The 18,031-nt window shown below is 53.3% G+C and overlaps 2 protein-coding genes across 3 annotated transcripts in view; both read right to left on the reverse strand.

Annotated features, from left to right (window-relative positions):
• CENPS (centromere protein S) overlaps nt 1-4,368 on the reverse strand; it is an 11,381-nt gene extending 7,013 nt beyond the window's left edge. Inside the window, exons 1-3 of one of the 2 annotated variants that reach the window (XM_077763832.1) lie at nt 4,245-4,368; nt 1,523-1,646; nt 872-905 (exon numbers count right to left, since the gene is read on the reverse strand). In XM_077763832.1, coding sequence (XP_077619958.1) covers nt 872-905; nt 1,523-1,646; nt 4,245-4,295 — 209 coding nt within the window. In that variant the 5' untranslated portion in view covers nt 4,296-4,368. Of the gene's footprint in view, nt 1-871; nt 906-1,456; nt 1,647-4,244 lie in introns of both variants that reach the window. The other variant, XM_077763830.1, reaches the window with a different exon arrangement.
• Nucleotides 4,369-11,870: 7,502 nt separating this feature from the next.
• The window catches only part of PGD (phosphogluconate dehydrogenase), a 16,324-nt gene continuing 10,163 nt past the window's right edge, over nt 11,871-18,031 (reverse strand). Inside the window, exons 8-13 of the mRNA XM_077763828.1 lie at nt 16,294-16,483; nt 13,457-13,587; nt 13,160-13,293; nt 12,743-12,842; nt 12,466-12,588; nt 11,871-12,367 (exon numbers count right to left, since the gene is read on the reverse strand). Coding sequence (XP_077619954.1) covers nt 12,248-12,367; nt 12,466-12,588; nt 12,743-12,842; nt 13,160-13,293; nt 13,457-13,587; nt 16,294-16,483 — 798 coding nt within the window. The 3' untranslated portion in view covers nt 11,871-12,247. The remainder of the gene's footprint in view (nt 12,368-12,465; nt 12,589-12,742; nt 12,843-13,159; nt 13,294-13,456; nt 13,588-16,293; nt 16,484-18,031) is intronic.

Genomic DNA, 18,031 nt, shown 5'->3' on the forward strand with positions numbered 1-18,031 from the left:
GGGGGAGATAATGGGCACCATGAAAGAGGCCACCACCCGAATTAACAGAGAATAAGCCACATGAGCTATTAGTATCCCATAATGTGATCTGAGCCCCGGTGGCCAAGCCAAGGATGCTAAGCGGTTTTTAGGGACTCCTACACGTAGGGACGGGGAAGATTTAGAGTCTGCCCTCCGAGAACCTACTGCTTTAATTCATTCAGAACGTTCACCCGAGCCACACGGAGCCAAGAGGAGCAAGGTGAAAAGCACAGGGTGCGGGAGAGGCTGGCACCAACTCAGAAGTGCCAGCAAATCGGAAAGCTCTCGCCCTAGCCGGCCTCCGTCATTCAAACTGCTTCATAAAAGCAATTCCTTGCCAATTGTTTTCAATTACCTGAGCTCCTAATTGAAGAGAGGGGCGTAAATCACCTGTAAAAGCTAAAGGCAGCTGAGGGCCCGTCACCCACTTGTTCAGGGAGCGTATGTCTCACTGGTGACAAAGGCGGAGAACGGGAGGCTGTCGGGGCAGGTGGCACGTGGTTCCCCACCCAGCGTCCCGCGGAAACGCTCCCCAAAAGCACACGCACACCCCACACATTCACATGCTTCACCCCCTCGTAACCGCCGACGGGCCGACTCGGGTTCTCACACAAAACGTGCTTGGAAGACATCAGGAAGAAAAGGAAAAAAAAAGCAGCCAAATCAAGGCCGAATGGACGTGACTAAAGCAGATGTTCTATTCCTGCAGAACCACGATCAGAGACGAGCCTCCGGAAACTGCACGCGGGCCCCCCCCGGGACCAGAGCTGGCCTGAAGTACAGCAGCAGGCGGAGCGCGCGGAGGGGCTGTAACTACACACGGCAGCAGAGAAGCAAGCTCTGGACCCACCTTGCAAACATCTCAAGGTCTTTGGCAAAATTTTCTGAAAGAGAAAAACACGTGCTTTAGCTACCCTGATCTCAATCTCATTTCAGACAGAGGGAAAGGGGACCCCGGCTCCCGCCGCACAGCGACTAATACAGCCCTTTAACAGGCGGAAGGAGGCCCTTCCGGAGCGTTTAGCCACTTTATTCATTATGGCCTCCTTGCCATAACTGGGGTGTTGTGGCTACACCTTGCCTTCCATGAAACTAGCCCTTAACCTTAAATTTCGCTACAAGTTAGGGCTTGAGAGGACATTAATTTGCTCTAACGTCAAGCAGATATCAATGTCATACACCCAGCTGTCAACTAAACCATGGCACGGGTGACATAAAAGTGTGATAAAGCAATGAGGTAAAAAAAAATCTAATGTCTAGCGTTCCAGGCAGTTTAAAACAGTAAAATAAAGGTGTTAATGCCCAGTGTTAGGTAACACGGAAATAAAAAAGTTCTCTTCATAAAGTATCTGAATTTTACGGCCAAGAGGTGTTTCACGAATAGCGCCTGATGATCATGTTCTCCTCTGTTGGTGAGATGGGCCAGGGCACCCACCCGCACGGCTCTCCCAGGCAACTTCCGGGATGTCTACACAGCTAGAGGAAGGCCATGGCTTCGTACCGCACTGTCGGAAAGTCAGCTCCGAGATCGCCGCGATGGTTTGTTTGCTGAACTGAATCTCTTTGTCCGACGCAACTTCCTCGCAAAGACACCCCACATTGTAGTGAACGGCTGCTTTGAGCCTCTAAAGTGAAAATCAAAATGCTTCGTGGGTAAGGTTGCAGAGAAGAGCTGAGCACATCTTAGGAAATTAAGACCAAGGAGAGGGTCTGCTCGGCCTCATTCCTTCAGCACTTTCCATAATGGCTGAGTGACTTTTCAAGTGTACTAATAAATTAATGGGGCCCTCTGGAGTGTGACTTGTAGAAACACTACTTCCTAGTTCATGGTTATGATTTAGGTCAAGTAAAGAGAAGGAATTACAACGGCAGGTCAGTGGGGAGAAAAGTCAGACCTGCACTTGCGGAGTATCTGCGTGACTTTACGCGGGTAGTTTACAAACACGGCCCACGCCCCCGCTGAGTGAAGGCAGGCAGGGGCCAGGTGTTTGAGGAACCATGAAAAACCAGACAGGGGTTAATCCGGTGAAATGCAAAAGGATGCCATCCCTTTGCTGCAAGTCTCCGCCAGCCCCGGATCTGCGTGGGGCAAAGGACAGACGCTCAGGACTGGCCGGGAAAGGCCTGTGAGGGCTCGTCTGAGCCTCCTTTGATTCATTGGCGAGCTAGACCGCGTCGCCAGGACGCTCACTGCTCCTTAGCAACCCTTTTAGATACTGAATAACTTATCTTTCCCGTGCAGAGAAGCAAAGAAGCAAAACAAAGTTAAGCCAAGATCTCCGCTTCGGGTCATCAAACTTACGAGCCCCTAGGTGTGCTCCTTCTCTATGGTAGAGGCAGAACCAAGCTGGACACGGGGACACCTCAAGCCAAGACAGCATCAAGTCTACCAGCAAGTGATCACAGCTGAGACAAGATGAGGAGGGACTGCAGAGTCACAGGTCCAGGACCCAAGGGTAGAGGCCCGGCACACAGGCAAGGGCAACTACCTTCCCTGGTTTCACATGTCACAAGACTAGGTAAGTTGAGGCCTTTGGCAGGAGAAAACAAAGGGACCATCACCCGGGGCGGGACAAAGACCCTAGAAGGCCATCTTTTTTAGGTACGTGCAGGAGGTGGGGTTAGGGGAACAGGACAGGAAACCTTCTGAACATTCCAGTAAGTTCTTTAATGTCCCTCCTCCTTCTGTACGCCTCCTGGACAGGGCCGACTGCCTTCTTCAATGCATTTCGAGGCTAACCCTAGACCCTAAATCCCTCAAGGGCACGACCCTGTCTGCTTTGCTCACTACTGCCCACCTCGTGCCAAGAACAGCTGGTTGAATGAATGGTGGGATCTCCAACCTGCTCACCAATTTCTCAGCCCATCTCTGCAGCCTGACTCATCTCTTCGGCAAGCAGTTATTGGGCACTGAGAACCAGGCTCTGGACTCGGGGCTGAGAATACAAAAATGGAGAGGGCAGCTCCGCTCTCGAAGACTTTATCTCCGGCTACAGCTTTGCCATCAATGGACTCTTCAAAACCATCAATGTCGGGAAAGACAAAGGGGTTGGAGAACCAACCCGTCCAGCAAAGATCAAAGAGACAGGATTACTAAATGCACTTGAAGATCCTTGACCGGATCCTGGGTAAAACAAAAAAGACCAATGGGGGGTGGGGGGTGGGGGGAAACAGCTTTAGAGCAACTGGGAAAAGTAAACATGGACCAAACATTACATAATAGGATTTTATCCGTATTAAATTCTCTGAGTGTGATCACTGAGACTATGCAGAACACCCACGTTGCTGGGAGAGCATACTATAAAGTATTAAAACTCACAGGGGAAGGGTCAGGGTATCTGTGATTCTATCTCAAATGAGTCAGAAAAAAAGGAGACAGCAAAGGAGTAAACACAGCCAAGTGTTAACAGTTGGTGAATCCAGGTGAGGAGCCTATGGCTGTCGAGTGGACTATTCTCGCAACTTTTCCTGAAATGTTGACACTTTTCTTTTTTTTTTTTTTCTTTGGATGTTGACACTTTTCAAAGTGAAGGGAGGCGGTGGGTGAAACGGCTGAAATGTAACACTGGCAGGAGAGAACTCCCGCGCACCGAGCTCCTTCAGTTCACCCTCTCTGAGGATACCGCCCTGGCTCTTGCTTTCTCTCTTTAGGGCTTTACGGTTGGATCTCACGACTCTACCCCATTGTACTAACTCCCGGAGCCGACTGGAGGAAGCGGCGCCCCTGGGAGGGGGTACTGTTACTCGGCTTCTGCATACAGGAAAGCTGGGCGACCCTCGGGCTGCGGAGCCGGGGCCGGAACCCACCCGGGAAGGATGGGCTCCGGGACCGCACGGCCCGCGTCGCACCCAGGTTCGCAGGCCGTCTCCGCGTCCGCAGGACGGAGCGCGCACGACGCGGCGGCCACGTGCCGGGCACCGGGCTACGTGCTTGGCCTGAATCCCCTTCACATGCTCACACCGCATCTTCACAACACCCCTGAGCCGGGAGACTGCGGCTGTCACGAGCGAGAAGGCTGCGGCGCGACTCGGACCCGCGTTACCCGGGAGACCGCCTCCCAGCACCCCCCGCGGCAGCCCAGCTGGCGCAGGCGCAGACGGCCCGAGCGCGCCCTCCGCCCCGGGGAACGCGCTCCGAGCAGCGCCCGGGCTCGGGGCCTTTCCCTCTCCAGAAGCTCGATGCCGTCCTCCCTCCGCCTGGCCGGGACCCGACTTTCCTGTACCTGTCGGTAGGAGAAGCGCTGCTGCTCCTCGGCCGCCTTGTCCTCCTCCATGTCAGCGGGCCGGCGCGGGCAGGCGCGCGACGGCAATAGGAGGCGGCGGCCGGGAGGAGCCCGTCGGATTTCCCGCCGCGGCGCCCGGAGACGGACCGCGCGAGGGGACAAAGCGCGAAGTTCCACGCCGCCGTGTCCGCGCGCCCCCTGGCGGCCGCCCTGGGAACGGCCCTTCGCGGTCCGAGCTCCAGCCTCCCCGCGCTGGGGACCTGGCGGCCCAAGCCATCATCACGCGGACCCGCTCTGCAGCAGCGCCTGGCTCGAGGCTCACACCAGGCCTTGGAAAGAACGCTTGTGTGTAGGGACCGCGTTATCGGGCGGCACTCTTTCCTGCGAATGACGTGGGGCCGTAAGCTCCGCAGGCCTTGCAAAATCCGGCGACTTTCTGTAATTGTGCCACCAACAGTAGCGTCACCGAGTCAGAGGCAGGCAAATGCTGGATTACTGTCCGTTCAGCAGCTCGGGGAGTAGGTGACACAGCAGAGGTTAAGACACTCAGCAGTAGCGCAAGTGACCCCAATTAAAACAAACCAAAAAAAACACTGATTTTTTTTTTCCCCATAAGAGGGATCTATGCCCAGCATGGAGCTCTAACACACAATGAGGCAGAGAGCAAGGGCTGCATGCCCCAGTACTGAGCCAGCCAGGTGCCCCAGGGCCCCCAGTTCTTAAAAATTATTTTTGCTTATTTATTTATTAGAGAGAGAGAGCAGGGGAGGGGCAAAGAGAATCCAAGGATGCTCTGCACTGTCGGGGCAGAGCCCAATGTGGGGCTTGAACTCCGGAACCGTGAGATCATGATCTGAGCCCAAATCAAGAGTTGGGTGCTTGGGGCGCCTGAGGGGCTCAATCGGTTAAGCATCCGACTTTGGCTCAGGTCACAATCTCACAGTTTGTGGGTTCGAGCCCTGCCTCGGGCTCTGTGCTGACAGCTCAGAGCCTGGAACCTGCTTCAGATTCTATGTCTCCCTTTTTCACTGACCCTCCCCGGCTCACGCTGTCTGCCTCTCTCTCTCTCTCAGAAATAAATAAAACATAAAAAAAAAAAAACCCTTTAAAAAAGAAAGAGTTGGACGCTTAACCAACTGAGCTGCCCCAGGGCGCCTAATTTTTTTTTTTTAAAGAAAATTAACTTGATTATATATTTTCTAATGTCTTGTTGCAGTCATGTGGGAGAAAAGCGTCTTCTTGGACCTCCTCACACTTTTTGTAAGGTTTAGGGTTGTTTATTTAAGATTATTTATTCTGAGAGAGAGAAAGAGAGAGAGAAATGAGTAGGGATGGTGCAGAGAGAGAGGGAGAGAGAGAGAGAATCCCAAGCAGGCTCCATGCTGTCAACACAGAGCCCAAGTCGGGGCTCGATCCCACGAACCGTGAGATCATGACCTGAGCTGAAATCTAGAGTCAAGACACATAATGGGTTATTACCTATGGAGGTGAGTGTAGGACATTTCCGGGTGAGAGCTTCGAAGGGGCTCCTGACACCCCCTCGGTGTGCATGTAAATCATCTCGCATCCTTGACAGATCTCAACAACAGAAGAAAATGGCAAGTGACCCCAATTTAAAAAAAAAAAAAAAACACTGATTTCTTTTTCCCATAAGAAGTATATTATGGATCTTATAAGAGTATCTATGCTCGGCGCTTAGGCTTACCTGTGCTCAACTGAGAGAACACACAGACAGCCTCCCCTCTTACTACCTCCGCGGAGGAAGCCGGATAGAGGAGAAAGGGAGAAATTGTGGAGGCAGAATCGCCCGGGGATTTCCTGCGGCCTCCTTCCCTGTAGTTCTTCCACGTCTCTGCTGAATCCCCAGCCGTGGGGACACAGGGGGCGCAGACTCGATAGACAAAGTTATCCGGGGCGATTATTCGTGTAACCTGAAGATTCTCATCTTCAAAGTAATCTACGAAGGGCTCTTGGAAACACTAAGCTCTAACATATTTTAATTGCCAGTTGCTAAAACGATGTCCTCTGACATCAAAGGGAGAGAAAACTCGCAGACCGGCATGTACGGGATCACCTTATTTTTGTTTTTAAAAAAGAGCGTGCGCATCTCGATGGAGATGTGGGGTATTTGGGAGGGACAGAAGAAGAGCTGCAAGGATACAGGACGAATACAGTTAACTTCGGAGCGGGGAGTTAAAGAGAAGGCAGAGAAGGGCGCTCCCATTTTTCACTTCATATATTCCTGTGTTCTGCATTCTTTTAACAAGTGTGTATGTCCTTTACAATTAAAGGTAAACCCATAAGCCAGTCTTGGTCTTCCTCTTCCACACAGGTGCCCCCAAGCCCCACAAGTGTGCAGAGAGCTGAGACACAGAGAACTTCTTTTTGGAGGAATCAGACTTCTGATCAATTAAAAAAATTTTTTTTTCATGTTTATTTAGTCTTGAGAGAGACAGAGCACGAGTGGGGGAGGGGCAGAGAGAGGGAGACACAGAATCAGAAGCAGGCTCCCAGACTCCGAGCTGTCGGCACAGAGCCCAGTGTGGGACTCGAACTCACAAACCATGAGATCATGACCTGAGCTGAAGCTGGACGCTTAACCACCTGAGCCCGTAGGCGCCCCTGATCAATTTCTCCTGCATCTGAGATGACAGGTGCCTCTGGCCTCTTCTCCCCATTGCTCCCTGAGAGAATCCCAGTCTCCCATCCCCTGGGATGGTCCCCAATGTCATTCAGGGCAGATCTCTCATGGGACGTCCCTGAGCTCTGCCCCTCGGTAGCCGCCCGGCTCCCCGCTGCTGCAGCTCTCTGGTCTCCCGCAGGGAAGAAGAGGGCTGGGGTGCGGAGTGGGCTGGGAGCAGATGTGGAGCTCCGGCCCTAGGCCCAGACCTTGGGTTTGGAGCCCGGCCCCTTTCACAAGCTTTGTGACCCTGGGCGAGTCACAGAACCTCTCCAGGCCCCAGTTCCTGCATTTATAAAGTGAGAAGCATAAGGCTAACTTCAGAGAATGGTCTCGAGGCCCAGAGTGCCTCGCCTAAGTGCACAAGAAACAGTAACCGTTTTCTCCTGGGCAGTTTCTGCGCTTTGTACCTTGCAGGATATCTCATTTTAAATCAGTTGCTTCCAAGGGCAAAAGTACCTTGTTCTGGCACATTCTGGAATACCTGGGCGCTTTAGAGTCTGAAGAGGAAGGCCTGGAGCTGAGGTATTACGTCACAGAATATGGCTATGTTCCTTTGGAATAATTTTGCCCCAGAAAGAACGAGCCACATCAACTGGCCACTAGATGTCAGCATTGTGCCACGTTGTGAAACCTGGCCGGTCCTACTGCTGGCGCGTCCCTCCCCGCCCCCGCCCCCCTCCCCGGGACTAGTAGCCTCTGGGTTCCAGGCACCTGCTGCTTTTAGATCCCAGCTGCCCTCAGAGGGAGGTGCTGTTCCCCCACCTTATATGTGAGGGTACAAGGTGGCAGAGGTGAGAGCTTTGCCCGAGGTTAACCTGCTAGGAAGTGGTAGAGCCCAGGCCTGGTTACTCGGAGCCCGGCTTCGGAGTCTGCGCCCTCGCCCGCCATAAATAAGACGGGGGCCTTTGCGGGCATCCCGTACCCTTTTCAGCTGCACCGAACAGGGTACAATACTTAGCTCAATAACAGTCGTCATTTATTCCCCCCTATAATTGCGCTGTAAACTGCGGACTCAGAAATCAATCTCCAGGGCGTCTGGGTGGCTCCGTCGGTTGCCATCTTGGGTCATTATGTCGCAGTCCATGAGTTCAAGCCCCGTGTCAGGCTCTGTGCTGACAGCTCAGAGCCTGGAGCCTGCTTTGGATCCTGACTCCCTGTCTCTCTGCCCCTCCCCTGCTCATGTGCACACTCTCTTTTTCTCTGAAAATAAACATTAAAAAAAAAAAAGGTAGAGTCTAGTCCTCCACCCACCGAATTTGGGGTGTTTATGATTTGCTTGTAGCTGGGAACATGTGGCTGGAATAGCGCCATGTGGCCTCCATGGCCTGGCCTCACAGGCCGATCTAGTGTCTGCTGTCTTAGCTGGAGCACTCCCCGCCTTTGGAGCCCGGGGCCCCCACGGAAGGAGTTGGCCCAGCCTGAGGCTGCCATGCTGTGAGGCAGCCCGAGGCCACGTGCTGAGGCCACACGTACCTCTTCCTGCCCTAGCTGAGGCCCAGCCAGCAGCCAGCAGCGACCGCCGGCTGAGTGGAGGACAGACCCCTCCAGGTGATCCCAGCCGTGGCCTCTAGCTGTCCAGTCTTCTTGCCGCCGTCCAGACATCGTGGAGGAGCGACGGGCTATACCCCCGTGCCCTCCCAGTCCCTACCCCAGCCCCCAGAATTAGGGTAATGATGGTTACATTACACCGCTGAGTTCAAGGCTGTCTGGCACATGCCACTCAGTAGTAACTGGGACAACGCATAGGGTCCCTAGACCGTGAACATACGTGTGCTAACATCTAAGTACTCACATGTACTGACACCCTGAGACTTCTCTACGCCTCCTAACAGGACGGGCTCCACATCTGCCTCAAAGAATGTGCGACTCTTGTCAATCCCCTGCCTGAAGTCTCCTTGCTGAGAAATCCCGTCCCCTTCTTGTCCGATCCGTGTCCCAAATAAAGCCCGAGTTGGGGCTGAAGTCATGAACAGGCCTACAATTTCTGCCCAGGGAGGCCCTTTGCTGGAATAGCTACCAGATTGTCCCCATGTGGTCAGGCTGGACGGGACCGACTTGGCCGGGAAAAGAACCCCTGTGAGAACACCTCCATCCCTTTCAGAACTGTGGGCTGCCCCACCTTCCACGGGAGCTGGGTAACAAACAGGAAACCCTAAAAGAGTATTCACTATGTGCTGGGCACGAATTTCTTTTTAATTCTTTTTTAATGTTTATTTGTTTTTGAGAGAGAGAGCGAGCACGGGGCGGGGGAGGGACAGAGAGAGAGGGAGACACAGAACCCCAAGCAGGCTCCAGGCTCCAGGCTCTGAGCTGTCAGCACAGAATCTGACGTGGGGCTTGAACTGTGAGATCATGACCTGAGCCGAAGTCAGACGCTTAACCAACTGAGCCCCCCAGGCGCCCCTCGGGCACTAATCTCCTCCACAGGAGAGCTCTGTGAGGCAGGTACTGTCGTTACCTGTTTTGTGTTGATGGAAAACTCCGTGTGTACAGGGGCTCGGGCATGTGTGGAATAACAATGAGGTCGTGGTGGGGCGGGGGTTTGCGCCCAGGCTCCTACCCAGGAGGCTGGGCTGCCCTTACTAGAGGGAAGAGTTTTTACTGATAGGGTTTTCAAGTAGGTCACGGGATGTAAAATTCAAAAAGCATGAAAGCGTATATAATAACAACAGCACCCCCCCCCGCCCCCCGAGGCCTAGGTGAAGGACGGCCGTATTCCCACAGGAGTAAGAGTGGAAACTTCCTTGTGTTGTGCCCTGTGTGCCAGGTACCGCGCCAAGGACTCTGTGCAATCCCGCTTATCATCCCACTACCCTAGGGAAGTAGTTTGGTTTTGGGGGGTTGTTTTCTTTGTTTTAGAGAGAATCTCAAGCAGCTGAGTGTGGAGCACGACACAGGGCTCGATCCCACGACCCTGGGATCATGACCTGAGCCAAAATCGAGTGTTGGGCGCTCAGCGGAATCACCCAGTTGCCCCAGGAAGTTTTTAACCTCACTTCACAGATGAAGAGATGGAAAGTCCCAGGGTTTAAATGACTTCCCTGCGGGGACAGCGCCAGTTAGCAGAGCGAGGGCGTGTGTGCACTCAGGTGCCCTGACTCCGCGCTGCTGCCCCTCCGGGCCGCGCTCCAGCACTTCCCCGTGGTCAGTGGCCAGGGTGGCCTCCCCTGGGAGCTGGTGAGAAATGCACAGCACGGAGGGGCGCCTGGGTGCCTCAGTCGGTTAAGCATCCGACTCTTGATTTCAGCTCAGGTGACGATCTCATGGTTCAGGAGTTCAGGCCCCACATCGGGCTCTGTACTGACCGTGCTGTCTGCTCTCTCTGCTCCAGCTCTGCTTGTGCTCGCTCGCGCTCTCTCTCTCAGAAATAAGTAAACATTAAAAAATTTAAAAAACTAAACACTAAAAGAAATGCACAGAATGGGGCCACCCCTCTCTGTGCCGTAAGCCCCCCCCACCATCCGGCTGAATCAGAATCTGCCCTTTGTTTCCAAGGTCCGCCCCCAGGGGTGGGGGCTCATATACAGTTTGAGAAGCTCGACCGGCCTCCTGGGAGATGTTTGTGGTAATAAACACAGAGGAGCCTCCCCAGTGAACCTTCTGAGGGCTGGTTTGCAGAGTGAACTCACCGCTGCGTGCTGAGAAATAAATCTGGTTTCTAACGCTCAGCAATCCCTGCTTCGGGGACAGGCACAGCCGCAAGTGGTAATAATGCCACATACGGGTGCTTGCTCTGCGCCAAGCACCGATCTGTTCTTACTCTGCAAATCCTCGAAATAGCCTGAGGGAGACGGCGGTGATCGTCCTGTGTTACAAATGAGAAAACTGAGGGCAGAGACCGTGAGTAATCTGCCTCGAGTCCCACAGCTAGCCGGTGGAGGGGCCTGGACGTGAGGCTTCAGCTTCCAGAAGGTGAGCAGGGGCTTCCGTTCTATCGGACATCATCCAGTATTCCAAACACTCTTCTGGACAGCCCAGCTTGACTCTATGTCCTTCTGGCACTTAACCTCCCACGCCTCGCTAGCAAAGGCACTCGCTCTCCATTCTAGAAGCACAAGTAGCCATAGTCCACCTGTGAGAAAAGCTGCATTGAGTGATTCACACCCCGTCAAGTGCAGTGACTCAGCACCTCTTATATTTAAAGGTGTGATCAGGGAGGGGGGACAGGGCCATGTCTAGCTACGTACTCACACTCAGGCTAAGTCTCACAAGTTGAACATTTAATGAAAAGGACCGCCTCCGTGTCAGCCCTTCCTGCCCCTGTGCTTTTCTGCAAGAGGTCAGAGGTGAGGCTATAGACACCAGCTGTCAAAACAGGGAAGCCCTTGGCTCTATTCTAGGATACTCTCAGAACTTTCTGAAGAATTCCACAGAATTCTTCCTGGAGTTAAGCTGCCGGAAGAAGACAATTACATTGGCCCCAGGCCATAACTATCAGTAAGTATTTGCTAGCAGGATTTTTTTTTCTTGAGTAAAGATAAAGTAAAAAGGTTCTGATTCAAAGAGCAGGCTTAGGTGGCTAAACTCCCCCCACACCCCCATGGCCTGGCTTAGGGACAAACAGGAAGGTGGGGCACACTGAGCCCACCCTGTCGTTTAAGTGGAGTCTCCTAAAAGGCCCAGGGTGAAGTGACATACAGAAGGCGCGGAGACTGTACAAGTGAGCGAGTGAGCGTCCACGGACCCAGTGCCGAGCCTGAGGGAACGCTCGCCCCCCCACCGCCTCCTCGTCCTTCCCCGGGTGGATCATTACCCTAGCTCTAACTCTGGTGTGTCTCTTGTGTTAGAGCCTTTTTAAAAACGAAACGGAGAGGAGAAAGCAACCAAGGCTGAAGGAGGAGAAGGGTCCACTGTGAGCAAACCAGCTGCAGATCTTTCTGCCAATGGAGACACTGGCTCAGTGTGGCTGAGGTGAGGACGCTGAAGAGTCTGGGGACAAAGCATAAATAGAATGTACCTTTTATTAAGTAGAGAAAAATGGGAATTCTACATGATACAAAGGTTCCAGTTTGAGCAGATTCCACAGAAACCCTTCCCATCTCCATGTGCCTCTATCGGGGCATTGCTGCTGCCTCCCCGCCCACAGGGGACACACGGAGCTGATTCACGCTAGGGCGCACATGGTCGCCTCCGGGTCGCCCCGAGGGGCAGGGGCCAAGGGCATGGCGGGTCTCAAAGACCCTGACTTTTCAGGAGTCTCTTATGAGACTTTATTTTAAAAAGGTCTGCGCAGTGGGCTGTGGGGCAGAGGGCTGCGTGAGGAGTGGCATGTGGGGTGGAATGTCCCAGCCTGTGGAATTGTGGCGGGTGACCAGTCTGGTCAGGCGTTGTATGAAGAGGACGACACGCTGCCGCCGTGGCCCGTCCAGTTAGTGTGGATGAACTTCCCGGGGTTGGCTAACAGTTCGTAAGTGTGAGCCCCGAAGTAATCCCGCTGAGCCTGGAAGACAAGGAATCGGACTGGGTGAAACAAACACGGGGACAGGGACCCTCAGGCACCAGCCAGGCCGAGGTTCACCACCCCCTCGGAAAGTTCACCTGGATGAGGTTGGCTGGCAGCATCTCGTGTCTGTACCCGTCGTAGAAGGAGAGGGCGGTGGTGAAGCAGGGCATGGGGATGCCCGCCTGGACACCGGTGCTCACCGCCCGCCGCCAGGAGTCCTGAGCCGGAGAGAGCCAGAGACCAGGGGTCAGCCCCCAGGGCAGAGAACCAGCTCCCTTCGGAATGACCACGTTCACGGGCATCGATGCTGGTAAGGGACAACCAAAGCCCGGGAGGCAGGATTCCTGTGCCAGCCGGCTCTGGGCGACTCACCTGGCACTTTTCAACAGCAGACTTAAAAAAGTCATCTAGTAGTAGATTCTGAAGTTGTGGGTTCCGATCAAATGCATCTTTTATCTTTCCTAGGAACACGCTGAAACAATCAAGAGGGAAGAAATCACTGACTCTTAACCTCCGCACGCTGCACGGCTGGTGGAAGGCAGGGAGGTAGTCGGAAGCTGGTATATCCACCAGTGAGGTACAGAGCTCCTCTCCTTATCCCTAAGGCCAGCCGTCTGCTCGGCGAACACAGAGCCAGAGCCCACGAGGCAAGGCCGAGGGCAGGATCGTTGTCCCAGAACTACTTTAAAGGGTATAGTGTAGACAATCCAATTAGAACAGCCGACCCTGTCCTGTCGCCAGCGAGGGGACCGGCCACGCCCGTCCTGGGGCAACCATCCCCGCTCTTACCTCCGGATGATGCAGCCGCCCCGCCACATCAGGGCGATGCCGCCATAGTTGAGGGTCCAGCCAAACTCCGTGGCGGCCTGTCTGAGCAGCATAAAGCCTTGTGCGTACGAGATGATCTTGGAAGCGTACAGGGCCTGCGGGATGACAGGCCCACCGGCGCTCCGGTCAGCCTCGTCTGCCTCGCAGGCAGCGTGGGTCCTGGCGGATGGCAGTCAGGACAGGGCTGGACTCTGCCGCCCCCGCCCCCACTACCACCGACGGCACCAATCTCGCCCACTGCCAGGGATCAGGCCGCACCTTCCGAATGTCCTCCAGGAATGACTTCTTATCACCTTCAAACTGGAACTTTGGGGGACCCTTCAGCTTCTGGCTGGCTTGAACCCTCTCGTCCTTCAGGGATGATAAGCATCGAGCAAAAACCGCCTCGCCTGTGTGGGGGAGAGGAAAACGTTACCAACGTTCACACCGAAAACCGGACAGAAAAGAATAAACGTAAGCCAGAGGGGACGAGGAAACACAGAAATGAGCCGGAAGTCTGTCTTAGGTCACAACATCTAACATGGCTCAGAGAGAGCTTTTTTTTTAAGTTTATTAAGTTACTTCAAGAGCGTGCATACGTGCACGCGCAAGAAAGAGAGAGAGGGAGAGGGAGAGGGAAAGGGAGAGAGAGAGAGAGACTGGAGAAGGAAGGGCAGAGAGGGAGAGAGAATCCCAAGCAGGCTGTCAGTGAACAGCCCAACTCAGGGCTTGATTCCAGGAACTGTGAGATCATGACCTGAGGCAAAACCAAGAGTTGGATGCTTAACTGACTGAGCCGCCCAGATGCCCCAGGAAGAACTTTTATACAAAACTCTAGACAGTTGACTTGAAAATTAAAACTCCAAACAATGTTTGTCAATTTTCCAACGTAAATGCAGGCGTCAACCACAAAAATCAACATGAAATTCAATGGGGAGCTTTGCAGAGAAAGCGAGGAGTAATCAGTTACTCTGCTGGTCCGCAAGTAAAATGTCAATCTCAATCAAGAAGACTTTGATTTTTAAATTTTTTTTAATTAAAAAAATTTTTTTTAATGTTTTATTTATTTCTGAGGGAGAGACAGTGTGAGCAGGAGAGGGTCAGAGAGAGAAAGAGACACAGAATCTGCAACAGGCTCCAGGCTCTGAGCTGTCAGCACAGAGCCCGACGTGGGGCTCGAACCCACGAACCATGAGATCACGACCTGAGCCGAAGTCGGACGCTTAACCGACTGAGCCACCCAGGCGCCCCTGAAATGACAAGTTCTAGAATTAAATAATTCCTCTAGCCATTCTCTCCTCCGCAGACAAAATGAAGTAAAATCTCTAGGGACTTTGTTTTTGAGGAAAGGGTGCCAGCCATACTCTCGAGAAGGCCGCCCAAACCCGGCAGTCCTCTGTCCTCGGGCAGCCCCTGACCGGCACACACACGACGACTTGGCACGGGCAGGAGGCAGTGTCCGCAAGGCTGCTGGCACGAGGGGGCGGGTGTGGCGCAAGCCGTCGGTGTCCCTCCCGGCTCATCCTGAAGGCGCTCAGCACACGCACGGCGGCCCCCCACCCCCGCCCCCAGGGACTGAGCCTGGCCTGCCTCTGACGGGGAGAGGGGTGCCCAGTCTCTCAAACAAGAGACCGGGATTCTTTTCGAGCCCGCAATACCTCACGCTTGAGTCGGCGATGACGACCCTGTTCCCAGCCCTTGTCCCCTCGGTCCCCAGCCCACGGCAACACTCAGACTTGCTAACACCCGGCCACTTCCTCCTGCACGGCTGCCGGTCCTTCCGGTGCTCAGAGCCCCAGCTCCCGGTCACCAGGGAGCCGCATTTCATCAGGGTGTCAGAGGGAGGGAGGAGGCCAGGGAGGGAAAGGCAACCTTTAACCCGAAGAGCGAGGAGGAAAGTCTGTTTCATTGGAGGGGGAAGCCTTTCATTACACACACGAGGAGCCTTGTTTTCGTCTTTTTCTTTTCTTTTTAAAATTTGTTAGGTTTTTAAAAATTTTTTTAAATGGTTACTTATTTTGAGAGAAAAATCATGTGAGTGGGGCAAGGGGCTTAGAGAGAGGGAGAGAGAATCCCACGCAGGCTCCACGCTGTCAGTGCAGAGTCTAACCCAGGGCTCGGTTCCACGAACCGTGAGATCACGACCTGAGCCGAAATGAAGAGTCAGACACTTGACCGACTCAAGCTGCCCGGGCGCCCTATTCTCCTTTCACTCCTGCCAGAAATGTAACTATTTTATTCTTAAAGGACCAATTTGTGGTTTTATGACTCCTCTTACTCTCTGTTCTCTCTCTCTGCTTTCTATGATTTTCTTTGCCCTGTACCTCTGTGAGTCTGATGCTTACCTCACTGCTATAAAACAAGCAGCATGCGTGAAAAGGGTACACACCAGTGCTCAGGACAGTGGTTTTCTTCTAGAAGAAGGGTAAGGAACTTAGAAAATGAATGTTCAAGAACCTGAAATGTATAGGCATTATTTTATTTTTAAAATACCTGGGGGGGGGGGAATGCCTCAGCAAAATATTAATAAGTGTTGAGTACATAAGCTTATGTTATTCTGTGAACTTTTGTATGAAAAATTTCATTATGGTGATCTTACCCATTAGAAAGTCATGGAGGTCACCGACTACAGTTTAAATCACTAAGCCGAAAACTATCCCAGGGGAGCCTGGGTGGCTCAGTCGGTTAAGCCTCTGGCTCTTGATTTCGGCTCAGGTCACGATCTCATGGTTCGTGGGTTTGAGTCGGCTGTCAGTGCAGAGCCTGCTTGGGATTCTCCCTCTCCCTCCTTCTCTGCCCCTCCCCTACTCACGCTCTCTCTCCCCAAATAAATAAACTAAAAAAAAAAAACTATCCCAAAGGTCGAACTGGAGAAGAAAGCCAGGAATTTCCAAATGTATCTCAGAGCCCGTAGGACTGAGAGGAGGTAACGAGGAGGGGATCGAACAGGCTCAGCCTCGCGCACCGGGAGAGCAGAGAGGACTCTGGAGGCTGAGGGGGGCCGCACACGTTTTCCAAAGCCCCGCTCCTTAGCTGCCGGTCTGTACCAGTTTTCCAGGAGATCAAGAGCAAAAAAAATGGTGAGACGAAAGGCTTCAGGCGGAAGCGCCACTTACCGATGAGGGTGACAGGAACGCCATAGTCCAGGGCGGAGATGGCAGTCCACTTGCCTGTGCCCTTCTGCCCCGCGCTGTCCCTGATCTTCGGCAGCAGGTGTTTGCCGTCGCTGTCTTGGAACTTGAGGATGTTGGCCGTGATTTCGATCAGGAACGAGTCGAGCTCGGTCTTATTCCATTCCTCAAACGCCTAGTGCAGGACGTGAGGGCAAACAGCGTGAGAGAAACCAGGGCCGCACGGAGAAGCTCCCCTAACCGCCGCTCACGACGTGCTCAGCACGTGAGGCCAACGGGCTCTAAGCACGTGCCTGACCGCTGCTCCCCGAGCCGAGGGCTCTGCTCCCCACGAGGCAGGTGTCCTCCAGCCCCCCCCACCAGCTCTGCTGATCTCCGATTCCCAGCACAGTTCTCGCCCCGGAGCCAAGCGCCCCTCGCCCCACACCGTCGCCTCCTCAGCCGCCTCCCCTGCTCCCTGATCCACATCTACTTCTTACACCAGTTTCCTCCTCTTTGTATCAGGTACCACCAGCGGGTTTCATCTATTTGTTTATGTTGATGCTTTTGAGAGAGAGAGAGAGCATGTACGTGTGTTTTTCTCTTTTGAGAGAGAGAGAACCCCAGCAGGCTCCATGCTGCCAGCACAGAGGCTGATGTGGGGCTCGATCCCACAAACCATGAGATCATAACCTGAGCCAAAACCGGCCACTTAACTGACAGGAGCCACCAAGGTGCCACACCCCTGAGTTATCTATGTTATTATTACTGTGTCTTCCCAGCTCCAAGCGGGACAGAGCCTTTGTTTTTTTTCCACTGTCATATCCACGGGATTTAGAACAGTTCCCAGCATAGACAGAAGCACTCGTATGTGTTGAATAAATATATTAAGTTTGAAGTAAACCAATTAAATAGGAACACAAAAAAGAAAAGCACTGTTTTCTATGAAAACTAAGTTAAATTGTTTTGGGGGCGCCTGAGTGGATCAGTTGGTAAAGCAAAGTGACACCGTTAAACTCAAGGAGGAAAAACCGTAAAAGACCTGGAGGGACTCTGCGGCGTGTGCCTTGCAAGTAAGTGTCTGTGGTCACGCCGCACTCAGAGTAACAGGAACCAGAAAGTCTGGGGGATGAGACAGGTCTAGGATGCGAGCCGGCAGAGCCGCAGTTAGGGGAAAGGGCTGGACTGGCGAGGAGCATGCTCTCCTGTATTTTCAGTTAGAAGAAATGTTTGCCTCGTCAAAGATGCTGACGTACTGAGAGAAAAGAGTACTGGGGTTGACCTTGAAACGTATTTTTACAAGATCAAACTGACAGGGCCGGCCAGATATTCGACACGGCAAGTGCAGTGAAATTGCAAGCGGAGGATCAGGGTGTTGTGAGCACAGGGGGGTGTGAGTACAGGGGTGTGTGAACACGGGGAGGTGTGAGCACAGGGGCGGGTGTGAGCACAGGGGGGTGTGAGCACAGCGGGGTGTGCACACAAGTGCTCACTGCCGGATTCTTTCAGCTTTGCTGTATGTTTGCGCATCCTCATAATAAAATATCAGGAGGAGGGAGGATGTTCAGTTTCCCCCACTTTAGCTAACTTTTCTGACTAACTGCCAACAGTCAGTCCCAGCCTGACTAGAAAAGCAAGCTTCTCGGGGTGCCTGGGTGGCTTAGCCCATGGAGCGTGACTCTTGATCTCGGGGTTTTGACTTTGAGCCCCACGTTGGGTGTAGAGATTACTTAAAAAAAAAAAT

Source organism: Crocuta crocuta, unplaced genomic scaffold (genome assembly GCF_008692635.1).
Source record: "Crocuta crocuta isolate KB4526 unplaced genomic scaffold, BGI_CrCroc_1.0 scaffold13, whole genome shotgun sequence".
NCBI lineage: Eukaryota > Metazoa > Chordata > Mammalia > Carnivora > Hyaenidae > Crocuta > Crocuta crocuta.